Genomic DNA, 13682 nt, shown 5'->3' on the forward strand with positions numbered 1-13682 from the left:
CTATGTATAAGTGAGATCATATAGTATTTGTTTTTTTCCATGTGACTTATTTCACTTAATATAATCCCCTTGTGGTCCATTCACATAGTTGCAAATGGCAAGACTTCATTCTTATTAATGGCTGAATGATATTTCATTGTGTATATATACCACATCTTCTTTACCCATTCATCCATTGACAGACCCTTGGGTTGTTTCCATATATTGGCTATTGTAAATAATGCTGCAACAAACATAGGGGTGCAGGTATCTTTTCAAGTTAGTCTTCTCTTCTGTGGATAAATACCCAGGAGTGGAACGAATAGATCATATGGTAGCTCCATTTTTAATTTTTTGAGAAACTTCTATACTGTTCTCCACAGTGACTGCACCAATTTACATTCCAATGCAATGGATTTCCTTTTCTCCATATCCTGGCCATACTTGGTACCTCTTATCTTTTTGATAACACCATTCTAAAAGACGTGAGGTGATACCTTTCTTTTTCTTTAAAGACTTATTTATTAGAGAGAGAGAGCGCACGTGTGTGCTTATGCTTGACTCGGGGGAAGAGTAGAGGGAGAGAATCTTTAAGCAGACTCCCCAGTGAGCACAGAGCTCAACACAGGGCTCCATGTCACGACCCTGACATCATGACTTGAGCCAAAAACCAAGAGTCTGATGCTTAACCGACTGAGCCAGCCAGGTGCCTGATGGACTGAGCCAGCCAGGTGCCTGATGTGAGGTGGTATCTTACAGTGATCTTTATTTGCATTTCCCTGACGATGAGTGTTGTTGGCCATCTGCATGTCTGTCTTCTTTGTAAAAATGTCTATTCAGATCTTCTTCCCCTTTTTAAAAATGGGCAGAGGATTTTGTTTTCTTCTTTACTATACTGTGGTATGAATTCTTACTGTATTTTGGATGTTAACCCCTTATCAGATATATGATTTGTAAATATTTTCTTCCATCCCATAGGTTGTCTTTTCATTTTGTTGATGGTTTCTTTTGGTGGGCAGAATCTTTTTAGTTTGAAGCAGTCCCACTTGTTGATTTTTGCTTTTGATGCCTTTGCTTTTGTTATCAAATCCCGAAAATCATCACCAGGACTGATGTCACCACCTATGTTTTCTTTTAGGAAAGGAGTTTAATGGTTTCAGATCTCACACTCAAGTCTTTAATCCATTTTGAGTTAATTTTAGTGCATGGTGTAAGATAGTGATCCAGTTTCCTCCTTTTGTATGTAGCTGCTCAATTTTCCTGCACTATTCATTGAAGAGACTTTTCCCATTATATATTCTTGGGTCCTTTATTATAAATTAATTGACAATATATGAGTGAATTTGTTTCTGGGCTCTCTATTCTGTTACATTGATCTAAGCATCTGTTTTTATGCCAATACTATACAGTTTTTAAAAAATTTTTTGTTAACATATAATGTATTATTAGCCCCAGGGGTACAGGTCTGTGAATTGCCAGGTTTACACACTTCACAGTACAGTTTTGATTACAGTTTTGTAATATAGTTTGAAATCAGACAGCATGATGCCTCCAGCTTTGTTCTTCTTTCTCAAGATTTTTTTTGGCTATTCAGGGTCTTTTGTGATTTCATACACATTTGATGATTATTTATTCTAGTTCTGTGAAAAATGCCATTGTAATTTTGATGGGGATTATTTGAATCTGTAGATCACTTTGGGTACTACGGCTATTTTAACAATATTAATCCTTCCAATCCATGAGCACGGAATATCTTTCCACTTAGTTCTGTCTTCTTCAAATTTTTTTTCATCAATATCTTACAATTTTTAGTGCACAGACATTTTACCTCCTTGGTTAAATTCATTCCTAGAGATTTTATTCTTTTGATGCACTTATACATGGGATTTTTTTTCATAATTTTTCTGATAGTTCATTATTAGTGTATAGAAAGATGACAGATTTCTGTGTTTTGATTTTGTACACTGCGATATTACTAAACTCGTTTAATAGTTCTAACCACTCACTTCTTTGAGTGTAGACACAAAGGCTGTGTGTTGGGTGGAGGGTGCGGTGTGTGAGGAAGGAAAGGAAGAATTGCTGTTATGTCCTATTAGGAGTCAGGGAGAGAAAAACTGCCAGGAGGAAAAACTGAAGGGGACTTTTAAAATATGGTGAATTTGAGACAGAAGAGTTATAAGAGGAAAGAACGGTATGTGTTTTCATTCACTCAATGAGTTATTTTTTGGTACAAACATTGTACCAGGCCACCATGTGTACACTTATTAAACTTAAACCCTAACGGGAAAGAACAAACAAAATTATGATTTATGTTTATGGATAGACAGAAAGGAGGAGGCCTCCCTGGCAGTGATGGAGGTTTGTGGTGGGTCACAGAGAATGCCTCTGGAGTCCCTCTGGACAAGATCAAGTTACCATGTGATGAGCAGTAGGATACTTCCAGCAAAAGCAAAAGCCCATGAGGCAAGCAAGAGCTTTGTGTGTTCACAGAACTGAAAGCCGGGTTTGGTTCCAGTGAATACAGAAAGAGTGGCCCATGACGAGGTGGTGAGCTGGTGGGGTCCAGGGCGCAGACGACATTCTAGAGCACAGTCATGGTGACATGTTTACACTTTGTCTCTAATGAAATGGGAGAGCACTAGTGGGTTTTAAGTAAGGGAGTGATATGATGCTCTTATGTGTTACAGATATTCCTCTGGTTGCTGTATGCAGAATACACTGGAATAAAGCAAGAGTGGAAATTGACAGAGTAGAAAGGAAATATTTGAATAACAGACTGATGGAGGCTTGCGTTGGAGAAGGTAGAGAAGGAAGCCGACTTGAAAGCAGTTATGACAGGACCTGCTGATGGACTGGATGTGAGAGAATCTGCTTAATTTTGGTTTTGAAACTGCTGGTTGCATTTACTGAAATGGGATCATTGGGCTTGAACATGTCACGTTCCTGTGAGCAAATATGTGAACTTGGGGCTCCAAGGAGAAGACTGGAAATACATATAGGGGAGTTCTCAGCTTACAGATGATTTACAGCCATGGGAATGGATGAGATCATGAAGGAAATGCCCAGGGCCAGGAACCTCCACGTACAGCAGCCTCCACACACAGTAGAGGAACACAAAGGACAACATCGCCTTTTCTTGGGGAGGAAGACGGATCAGAGTGGAAGGAGGGTTCCACAAAGGAGAGGCTGATTATGTGGGTTGAATATGGCTAAGAGGTCAAACGAACACAACAAAGCCAAAAGAGACCACTGGTTTAGCAATATGGAGGTCACTGATGAGATAATCAAGGGACTAGGTTTAGGGTGGATGGAAGTTAGGAGGGAGTGGAAAAAATATCCATAGTTCTTTGGAGAAGGTTAGTCTAGAAGGAAACCTAAAAATGGAGTTGTACCTGCTACTCTGTGTTTATCACTGTATTCGTCTTCAGCAATTCCGTGTGTTACTCATTTGGCCTGTCTGACAAACTGCCACAAACTTGGCGACTTACAACAATGTGAATTTATCCTTTATCCTTGTATTGTTCTGAAGGTGAGGAGTCTGAAGTCAGTTTCACCAGGCCCAAATCAAGGTATTGGCATTTTGTGTTCCCTCCAGAGGCTCAAGGGAAGAATCTATTCCTCTTCAGTCTTCTGGCGGCTGCTGGCATTCTCTGGCTTGTGGTCTTGCCACCTGTCTCTGCCTCCACGGGCACACTGCCCTTTTCCTTTTCCGTATGTGCCAACTCTCCCTCTGCCTCTCTCTCATAAGGCTTCTTGTGATTGCATTTAGTCCAGGAACACGGCCCCATCTCAAGATGCCCAACCTCCTCATATCTACAAAGACCTAGTTTCTTTACAAGGTGACATTTACATGTTCCCTGTACCTTTCAGGGCCATTATTTGGCCCACTATGCTGTACTAGGTCACTAATTCCTGAGACTCTGAAGTTGTTTGTAGAGTTGATTTTTTTTTTTAAGATTTTATTTATTTGACAGACAGAGATCGCAAGTAGGCAGAGAAGCAGGCAGAGAGAGAGGAGGAAGCAGGCTCCCCGCTGAGCAGAGAGCCCGATGCGGGGCTCGATCCCAGGACCCTGAGGTCATGACCTGAGCCGAAGGCAGAGGCTTTAACCCACTGAGTTGGGTTAACTCTAGTTGCCCCTAGAGTTGATGATTTTAAGTGCATCATCGTACTTCTCATTCCGGGATTTCTTGGGATTTAGAAACATTTATTGAAATATTTAAATGTACAATTCCTTTTTTATAGATGAATCATGGTTATCAACTCCTAATTAATATTTGAGACAAAACATAAACATAACTTCCAAAAAGAAGTTCAACAAATAGTTAACAATGGGAGTGGACTTTTCTTATCAACGCTGCCATTATTAAGTACCAGGGTCAATCTTTATGAATTCTAAATAAATAAGAAGTGAATGATTACAATGAGTGAGACAGACACATAATGCAGTGTTACCATGTTGACCTTGTTGGTTCTAAATTTATTCCTACAGACATTATTTAATACGAATAACTAAATTACTTTTGCTTTAGGTAATTTAATAAAATAATTTACATGCGTACATCAATAGAGAACCATAAATTATACATGTGTGTGGTTTTAAATAGATCCACTTAAATGCCTATATTTGGTGTTAAATGTATTCAAAACTCTGTCTATGCTATCCTTAGATCTAAGCTCCCTTCTACTCATCCTTTGGGATATACTTATTTGGGACCTCCTCCAAGCGGCATTTCCTGCCTCATTCAAAACCATAATTCCCTTTGCCTGAATCTTACTTTGCCTGTCTCATGGCTCTGTCTATGCCCAAAAGACCATCTCATTTATGTTGGAGCCCCCTGCACCTGGCACTTTTTTTTTTTTTCCTTTTTACTCTGGGCAGAGATGGGTCCTGGTTACTTCGTGCCACCATTTTTGAGCAGAAATGTGGAGACAAGCAGAACTGCGAACCATCTGCCCAGATTCTCTCCCTCTTCCCACCATTCCCACCCGTTCCATCTCATCATGCAGACACTCAACAAAGTACATCTCAGGCGTAGCTATCCTTTTTAATTTAGCAGCTTTCAATAACATAGACTTTTCACACAATAAAGACTAATTTTTAAACAATAGTCTTTTGTGTATGTACTTCTTTATAAAAGCAAATTTCCCTCACTTTACTGGTTTCGGTTTTTTTTTTTTTAAATGAGCTTGTTTTTGACAATTCACCAATGTAAATGAAATTCCCTCAAGCCAAATGCACTCCTTCTCCCCAGGGCCTTGTTCCTAAAACAATTTCCAGACCCTTAAGGAAGTACTTTCAAACACTGAAATCAAGGAGAAAATATGACACAATACATATTCAAAGACTGAACTCTCTTGAGCATTTAATCTTGTGGCCCTGGGCACAGCTGCCACACCCTTGGCCAGCCTCAGAGAGACTGCAGCGTGGGTGGCTAAGGCAGCCTTCTCTGGGAATGCCTTGGGGTCCCCAGGGGACCGCCCCTCAAGATGTCTTGACTTCCAATGCCAGCCCCCCTGCCTATTAGCTGCATGACCTTGGGTAAATCATTTAACTACTCTGGTTTCTCACTTTGCTCACCCTATAAAACGATGCCAGGGAACCAAACAGTCCACTAGGTTGCTAACAATCTAACAGGCATCGACGCCTCCTCTTTACATAGATCATCGCTTCGTACTCAACACACGAATGTAGAGAACTCTTTCCATTCTAAGGTGGTTCAAATGCGGAGTTTACAGGTGGGCAAGGGTTGGAGGGACACAGATTTCCCAGACACCGCTTAGAAACTGTCTTTGCCTACTGCGTCCACACACATTTTTTCCATTTAAATAATTTTAAACACCCTATTTTCAGCATCCATTTAGCTTCAAAGCTATTTGCTTTAATTGTAGCCAGAGACAAAGTAGAGGGAGGCCATTTTAGGTCAATGTGGCACTGCCTGTACCAACACTTTAATCACCAAGCCCTTCATTAGATGCGAGGTACTCACCACTGGATGAAGTGGGGTTCCTGGAAACATAAATTGCATCTGCTGGGCAAGCATCGCGGCAGCCGTTTTTTGCTGGATCAGATTGTTCCTCCCATTAATTTCTAGTTGAGTTTTTAAATGTGTTGGAGGATGAAGATACTTGCAGTTCTCTCTCGAACAACGGCCCTGTAAAACGAATGTTTTGGTTTTATGACTGTTGGGAGTAGCTTTCATCTATGGCCAACCATTTACCCATTCCTCCACGTACACAAAGGCAAGGATGCCGTGCGTGCGTGCCTGCGTGCGTACGTGTGTACGTGCGTGCGTGCGCATGCGCCCTCGGGTCGGAACGTACAAGGGACTTGCAACATAGAAGGCGTGAATTAGGCAATAGGTGATTATCGATCTTGCTCAAACCTGTTCAGCAGACAAGCTTTCTGTGATTTTTTTTGTGGTTCTTTCTAATGGATTCCAACTCTGACAAGAAACTCTAAAGAAATCTGAGTGCTAGGAATAAAGGCAGACCCTTCTCCTAGGCGGGTGGAGGGCAGCCAGAGGAGCATTTTTATGGGAATTTATCAAAAGGACTCTCTGAACTTGCTCGATGGTGGTTTGTGCATGCTGGAGTCCTGACCAAGGATGAATGGTTACGTGCCGAATTTGTGCAGTGGGGACAGTCATAAGAACTTCTTGAAATGCGTGTTCCAGATTGGCTAAAGATAACCCTTGTTCAAATCACTGAAGGAGAGGCAATGGTCTATAGGACAGGAGTGGATATTTCTTAGTAATAGATACATTAGTGAACATTCCAGGCATTAAACTCAGATAATTACCTGCAACTAATTAGTTTGATACACAAAAGCTGTTACCCCACGTCCATGCCCCCACTCCCATGACAGTTGTATCAAATTTAATGTCACAATAGGACACAGTGAAGAGCGTTTATGGCTAAAGTAATATTTTGATGTTAAAGTCGGCCCGACGAAAACAATTAATTAGGTGACAGGTGTGCATAAAGCCAGTCTCGGAGAGTAATTGCAAACGTAATGTTCATACTGAATTCCCAAGTTTTCAAAATTACCGATTGAGAGAATCATGTTGATGTGTGAATTATGCAATTTCTGGAGAACGAAGAGCAGACTGTGCTAACCCGTGTATTATCATTCCCTAAAGAATTAGTCTGTTTGCAACCAAGAACAGAGAATATGGGTTTGTTTACCAGATATAAAAATAATTTTAAGCGGCAAGCTTGGGGGATCTGGGGAAGCAAATTTGTTTACAGTCATCCTAATTCTAAACATCTGGAGTTCTCACTCGGTTTCCCGCTCATTTCAGCTGCACTTTTGGCAGCGTAGCCTCCCTCTCCAGTGTGAACCTTCCCCCACCGCCATGGGGAAGGGCAGATGTCAGTGGCAGGCCGGGTCTTCGTGGTCTGGGCTCATCAACCAATGCTGTCCTAAGGGTCTACTGTTAGTATTAGCGGTCGCGTCACCCTCTGCAGGCAGGACACAAGCAGGTACTGGAGAGTTGAGAAGGAACTGGTCACATTTCTGTTAATAAAATTCTGTAACGATGGTTATGGGTCAGTATGTCTCCTTAGTCTCAAGCTCGTATTTTGACCGTGTCCTGCAGCTTCCTGCATGTGAAACAGCCATCCCAAGTCAACGGTTAGAAGGTCTGTTATAAAGACATAGGTAAACTGGAACCATGATGAAAAATAATCTAAATCCAAGAGGCCTAGGAATCTCTCTCTTTCTCTCTCCATCTACTTGTCTCTGCAGTTTGGGGCAGGGTAGTTTTTATCCCAACTTTCCTTTGCTCTTTGTTTCATGATGTCCTCCTTTGGCAGTTGCCGAGGTTGCTAAAATCAAGTCTCCGAGAAGCATGCGTGTGCAGTCAGCTCCTACAACACAGGTGTGTGACCAGTCTCTGGATTGGCTGTGTATAGGCCAAGTACCCAAATACGCTCTTATCATCCATGATGGGAAGTGGTTTGTGGGCTACAAGATGTAGCTCTGGACCACGAGCAGGGGTGGGAAAGAATTAAACGGAATGCCATTTCTCATACAGAAGCTATGCACCCCAGCCTTCTGACAACCTCACTCCACACTCTCTTTAGGCACAAGCACTTCACCTGGAGGCTGACCCCCAGAAAGGCTCAGGTATGTAAGATACCCGTATAAGGCCTGTGTGCACAAACATACAGCCGGCCCTAATGAGAGAATTCGGGAAAGGAGAGTTCCATACCAGGGGGATGGAATCTGTGAAACGTCCACACTTCTACCAGTTTGGCTCTTCAATTTTGTTTATCCATATAAGTGTCCCTCTGATTTACTAGTCTTCTAATGTAAGCCTTTGTAGCTACATGTAAAAATTTCAATTAGGCTAGAAAAAATAACGGTTTTCTTGTAAATGCTATTATCTTTTGATACAACTGGGATACTTAAGGAACAGGATAAACTATTTTCAGCCAAGAGAACATGATTTACAACACGGAATTAGTAATTTATTGATGGAACCTTCTTTTTCATGAGAATTAATGCAATTTCCTAGTGTCCTTACTTACACACTTGGAGTAAGGCATGTTATTGATCAGCCACGTGCAAAACAATCTATACATGGTTATCTCATTTTCCCCTTACAAAATAGCCATAACGGTACCTATCTTACAAAATAGCAAATGTACTCAGAAATATTAAGGAACTTTTCTGAGGTCATATAATTGGTAAGTGGTAGAGCTAGATTCTAAATTCATGTCTACCTGACTCAATTTCATCACTACACCAAGCTATTTATTAATAATAGTTAAAATCCAGAAAAGAAAAAAATCTGGCACGATCCTTGATAAAATAATATGTGTGAATATATGTTATATAATAATAAGTTGTATAACACAATTTAAAATGTAGTAAAATATGAGAATTTGAGGAATGGAAAAAGATTATTTGCCAGGGTCTGTCCTTCTATAGGGGATTAGAGAAATGATTAAGCTCACAGGCTCTGAAGGCAGACTCCTGGGCACATAACTTGATTCTGCTCTTTCCTACCTGTGTAAATTTGAGCAAACCACTTAAATTTCTTGTGCGTCAGTTTTATTTTATTTGTATAATTAAAAACCATGAATTGTGTTTTCCCTAAGGGCTGTTGTAGGATTCAGTGAATTAATATATGCACAAAGTTTAGAGGTACATATGCCTGGTACATAGTAAACACTGAGTAAATGTTGTTAACATTATCAGAGAAGGGGGATGCCTGGGTGGCTCAGTGGGTTAAGTCTCTACCTTTGCCTCAGGTCATGATCTCAGGGTCCTGGGATCGAGCCCTGCATGGGGCTCTCTGCTCAGCAGGGAGCCTGCTTCCCCCTCTCTCTCTGCCTGCCTCTCTGCCCTACTTGTGATCTCTCTCTCTCTGTCAAATAAATAAGTTAAAAAATATATATATTACCAAAGAAGGAGAAAATATTTGCGTATGATATTTCATTTGCAGGAGGTGCAGATCACAGATTTATTTGTATTTTGTGACTTTTTGGTTCTTCCGTAGAACAGAGTTGTATTTCAAAACTTGACAGGAGCTACTTAATTACACTTATTCAAGTATCTTACATTTAAAAATATTTTCAGTTCTCTGGGGTATTTCTGTAAGTACCCATATTTAAAGAAACAGCTCTGGGGCACCTGGGTGGCTCAGGGCATGATCTCAGGGTCCTGGGATCGAGCCCCGTGTCAGGCTTCCTGCTCAGAGTGGAGTCTGCTTGTTCCTCTGCCTCTGCCCCTCCCCCCAAAGTGGGCTCTTGCTCTCTCACTCTGTCTCAAATAAATTTTAAAAAATTTAAAAAATTAATAAAAAATAAATAAACAGCCCCACACCATAGTTCAGTGTAGTATTAATATGGCGAAGTGTGTTGCACCATGGATGTCTGAGGCATACTAATTCAAGTACTGGGGAAATCTAGGCAGAGTTTCAGTAAAGGATCCTCCAGGATTCTAAAATCCTAAAGGAAAAGCAACTGTCAAAATATAACGAGCTCTTTGACACAGTAAACAATTTGTAAGGAAGTTTTCGTGAAGGCCTAAGATCTGCCAGGATATGCACCATCGCACAGAAACTGCTGATGATCACAGCAAGTTGTCATAACCGAGAGGGGGAGGGCAGCGTGCACAAGTGTAGAGCGTCTCTGTGTATCGTTGTAGAACACAACAGCAGTGTCAAAACTAGTGTCTCCCGATTTCAGTCCAAGAAATAATGATAAAAATGTCTTGGAAAAGTCTTCCTGTGGCCTCTGGGACTGTTTTTTGTTTCATTTCAACTCTCCCTACCTTTTAGCTCTTGGTTAAACACTGCATCTGGGGAAATGAGAGAAGTAGAGTCCCGCCTCTAGAGAAGAGGACTGCACGGTTTCTGTGGGATGGGGATGAGGTGAGGCCAGGGCACCCATTCCTTCTAGAAATGAAACACAGGAGCCCAGGCGAAGGCAGGCAGACATGCCCATCCAAGGGGTCAATGTGGGGACCAAACTCCCATCAGGCCTTCTCTGAGGCTTTGCTCATCCCCAGTAGTATGGAGACCACAGGTGGTCTGGATCACACTCACTGTCATCTTTGGTGTACGCCCAGGGTAGGAGCTCATTCATTCACTCACTCAATAAATATTTCCTGAGATCTTACCATGTGTGTGCCAGGCATGGCACCATTTAACCAAATGATGACACCGATAACTGTATAAATTGCGATATGTGTTCCGAGGAGAATGCTGAGAGGGGGGTGGGAGATAGTCGAAACCGAGACTGGTGGGTCAGGGAAGGACACCCAAGAAGTGGCATTTAAACTGGGACCCAAAAGATAAGAAGGAACGTGGCAAGGGAGTGAGTGGTGCCCGTGTGTGTGTGTGTGTGTGTGTGTGTGTGGAAAGAACACAAAATAAAAACGAGAGGAAGAGAATGTGCGAGGAGAATGTGCTGGGTGTACCAGCCGGGAATGTCCATGAAGATTCCCGAGGAAGGAGTACGGAAGGGGGTGCGCGCCAGAGCGGGGGTAAGAAGACAGCGAACAGGAGCCCGCTGGATGGAGCACAGGGTAAGGGGTTTGAACTTGGCCCGCACAGAGTTTTTAAGCAGGAGCTGACCATTGTTTTATGCTGGCTACCTGCAAAACTGCACCCTGATTATTCGATTTTGTACTACTTTGATTTACTACTCTCTCCACTATTATTATCATGTTTGGGGATCACGTATTTAAAAGCAAAGGCAGAATTCCGTCAGCGTCTACACAGAATGGGTGCAGTTTATTCTACCTTCAAAAATAATCTCTATTCCGGGAATATGTAGATTAGGGAGGATTGGTTGGAAGTAAAAAATGTCAAGCCGAATTAAGTTTATTAAAGTAAGCGACCATGGAAGATTTGAGTGCGGAGGACCCATGTCGATTCTCACCGGGACGCGGAAAGATGCTAAGCTGGAGTCTGTACTTGGCAGGACAACAGATCGGAGCCATCAGAATTACACGGCCATTACGTTCCACGGTGTGGGATCGAATAAATGCAGCCGTGGCTAAGAAAAGATTTCAGAATCAGGCCGGTGTGAGGGGGGGGAAATACATAATTAGAAAATGAGATTTTCTAAATGCTTATTTTAAAACAAGTAATTTTTAGAATCTTTTTCTAGTATGCTTCTAATTGAAAAAGTCAATTAAAACATGGAAGCCGAAAAGAAAACAGATTAATTAGGAGAATGTTAAAGGAATTCACAATAGGAGCTTTTGCCCACAGGAAGAGCTGACAGCATATATCCCACTCATTTTCCATGGGAAAAGCTATGGATTTTAGAGGATGTACAATTCAAAGAGTTCAGAGGCCCCAGCTGTATGTATCGCTTGGGGGTAATTTGAATTGGGTCTTGGTGTGGGCTGAGTCATTCATCAACGGATTCTAAAAAGATCCTTCTGGGGGAGAAAAATTCCAGTTGAGGTTCAGGGTCATTGTCTGACCTACTGAATTCTGTCTCCTGCAGTTGGGTTTTGGACACTCCTTGTTTTCAGTACATGATGGTGTTAAGGAGTGAGCAGGCCAGGCTCTGGACGGGCAAGGGCCGACTGTGGTGACTGATGACCGATGTCTGTGCTCTGAGAGTGGCCTGCAGGGACCTTTCGAGTCTGGGAGTCTGCCCTGAACCCCAAAGCTGGCCATGGAAGAGGTTCTCAGATTCCCCTGTGTTGCACACACGTGAGACCAACTTAACGAACTCCTGATGTGATGACAGATTCTCGTCCTGGAGTCCCATTCCTGAGACCTGGTCTGTCTTGGAACCTCTCTTGGAGATGCGGTTTGCACCCGTGGTAAAGGGAACAGACTTTCCCTGGACTGCTCTGGCTCCGGATCCAGCTCTGCTGTTCTTGCCCTGGGGCTCACAGCTCCAACACGGGGACAAGAGTTCCTACCTCTAGACTTGTGGTCAAGATGAGGAGTTCATGCACGTGGAGCATTTGACAGTTTCTGGGACCTAGTGAGCCCTCCGTAAGGTTTTGATATTATTCCTCTTACCATCCTCGTCCTCATCAACACCCTTACTGTTAACACCTTTGCTGCACAGTAGAGAAAAAGAAATGGTATTAAAAATCGCCCCTCTAATCCTTATTCAGTTTCTCCATCCGTGGGCTTCCAGAAGCTACGAAGCTCTTTAACCCTCTGTTCCTCTTGTTCTCATAATCTCTGCCAATGCTGGCCATTTCTCTCTTCAGAAGAGCCTCCAATCGGGTTCTCTTATATTTTTCCTGCTCAAACCTGCCAGGGCTGATTGGCATGGTATGACTCATCTAGAATTTAAAGCAAATAAGCATTCCAGTGGGAAAATTCTGGAACTCTGGTTGTGGCTTCATCCCCAAACGGTTACGTGAACTTTTACAAATCATTATAATGATCTGTGTATCAATTTTCTCATCCGTCAAATGGGTACATTCATATTCCCCTACCTTGGCTCCTTCTGCTGGCTTTGACAGCTAGAGGGACAGCAGCAGAAGTTGCTCGGGAAACATCATTTGCTCTAGGTTGTCGATTCTGCATCTTTTTTCCTCTCGAATGTTCCTAATCTAGTAAAAGGGGAAAGCTACACATATCAACAGTTACAATAAAGAGTGACTACCAGGGACTTAGCTGGCAACAGCTCTGTAATGTTCTGAGAATAGTTGAGAAGTCGACGTGACAGACAAGGCATGGGGCACACCAGCAGAAGTGGCGAATTAAGTCAAAATTGATTAAGTCTAGGAGGATTTATTAAGTACCTACAGTGTACGCAGCTTGAAAGTGAGAAAGTCAATCAAATAGACCACTCTTTTGGCCCTCGTGACACACAAAGTTGTCCAGCAGACATTTCTAAGGAACTGAACTGGCCGGGTGAGTTTCAGAAACTCTCAAGTTTTTTTCAGGGGGGTTGGGCGGGGAAGAATGCCCTTGATTTGACCAGGGGAGCAGATTTATATTGGTCTATCATTTTTATGGGCGTAAGTCAGGTGGCAAAAGGCTGAGTTTAACACTGGGCCTGAACCTTCTCTTCCTTCTGCAGCACATTTCCGGAAGGATATGGGCAAGTAAAAGTGTAGTGGAATAAAATGGTTATTCACATCAGGGCCTAATTTATAACATTAACTATGCGGCTGATATAGCTGTACTCCAAGGCAAGTGACAGATTAGGCTTTTAAGCTTCTTTTGAATTTAAATAAACTAATTGAACCACATGAGCTCCTT

At 42.3% G+C, this 13682-nt stretch overlaps 1 protein-coding gene across 4 annotated transcripts in view; it reads right to left on the reverse strand.

The window, feature by feature from the left end:
- The window catches only part of MBNL2 (muscleblind like splicing regulator 2), a 156491-nt gene that overhangs the window by 49446 nt on the left and 93363 nt on the right, over positions 1 to 13682 (reverse strand). For all 4 annotated transcript variants that reach the window (XM_080799299.1, XM_080799300.1, XM_080799298.1 and 1 more), the window contains exon 3: positions 5970 to 6134. In XM_080799299.1, the coding sequence (XP_080655425.1) occupies positions 5970 to 6134 (165 nt within the window). The remainder of the gene's footprint in view (positions 1 to 5969; positions 6135 to 13682) is intronic.

This window comes from Martes martes (genome assembly GCF_963455335.1).
Source record: "Martes martes genome assembly, chromosome: 3".
In the NCBI taxonomy this organism is placed as follows: domain Eukaryota; kingdom Metazoa; phylum Chordata; class Mammalia; order Carnivora; family Mustelidae; genus Martes; species Martes martes.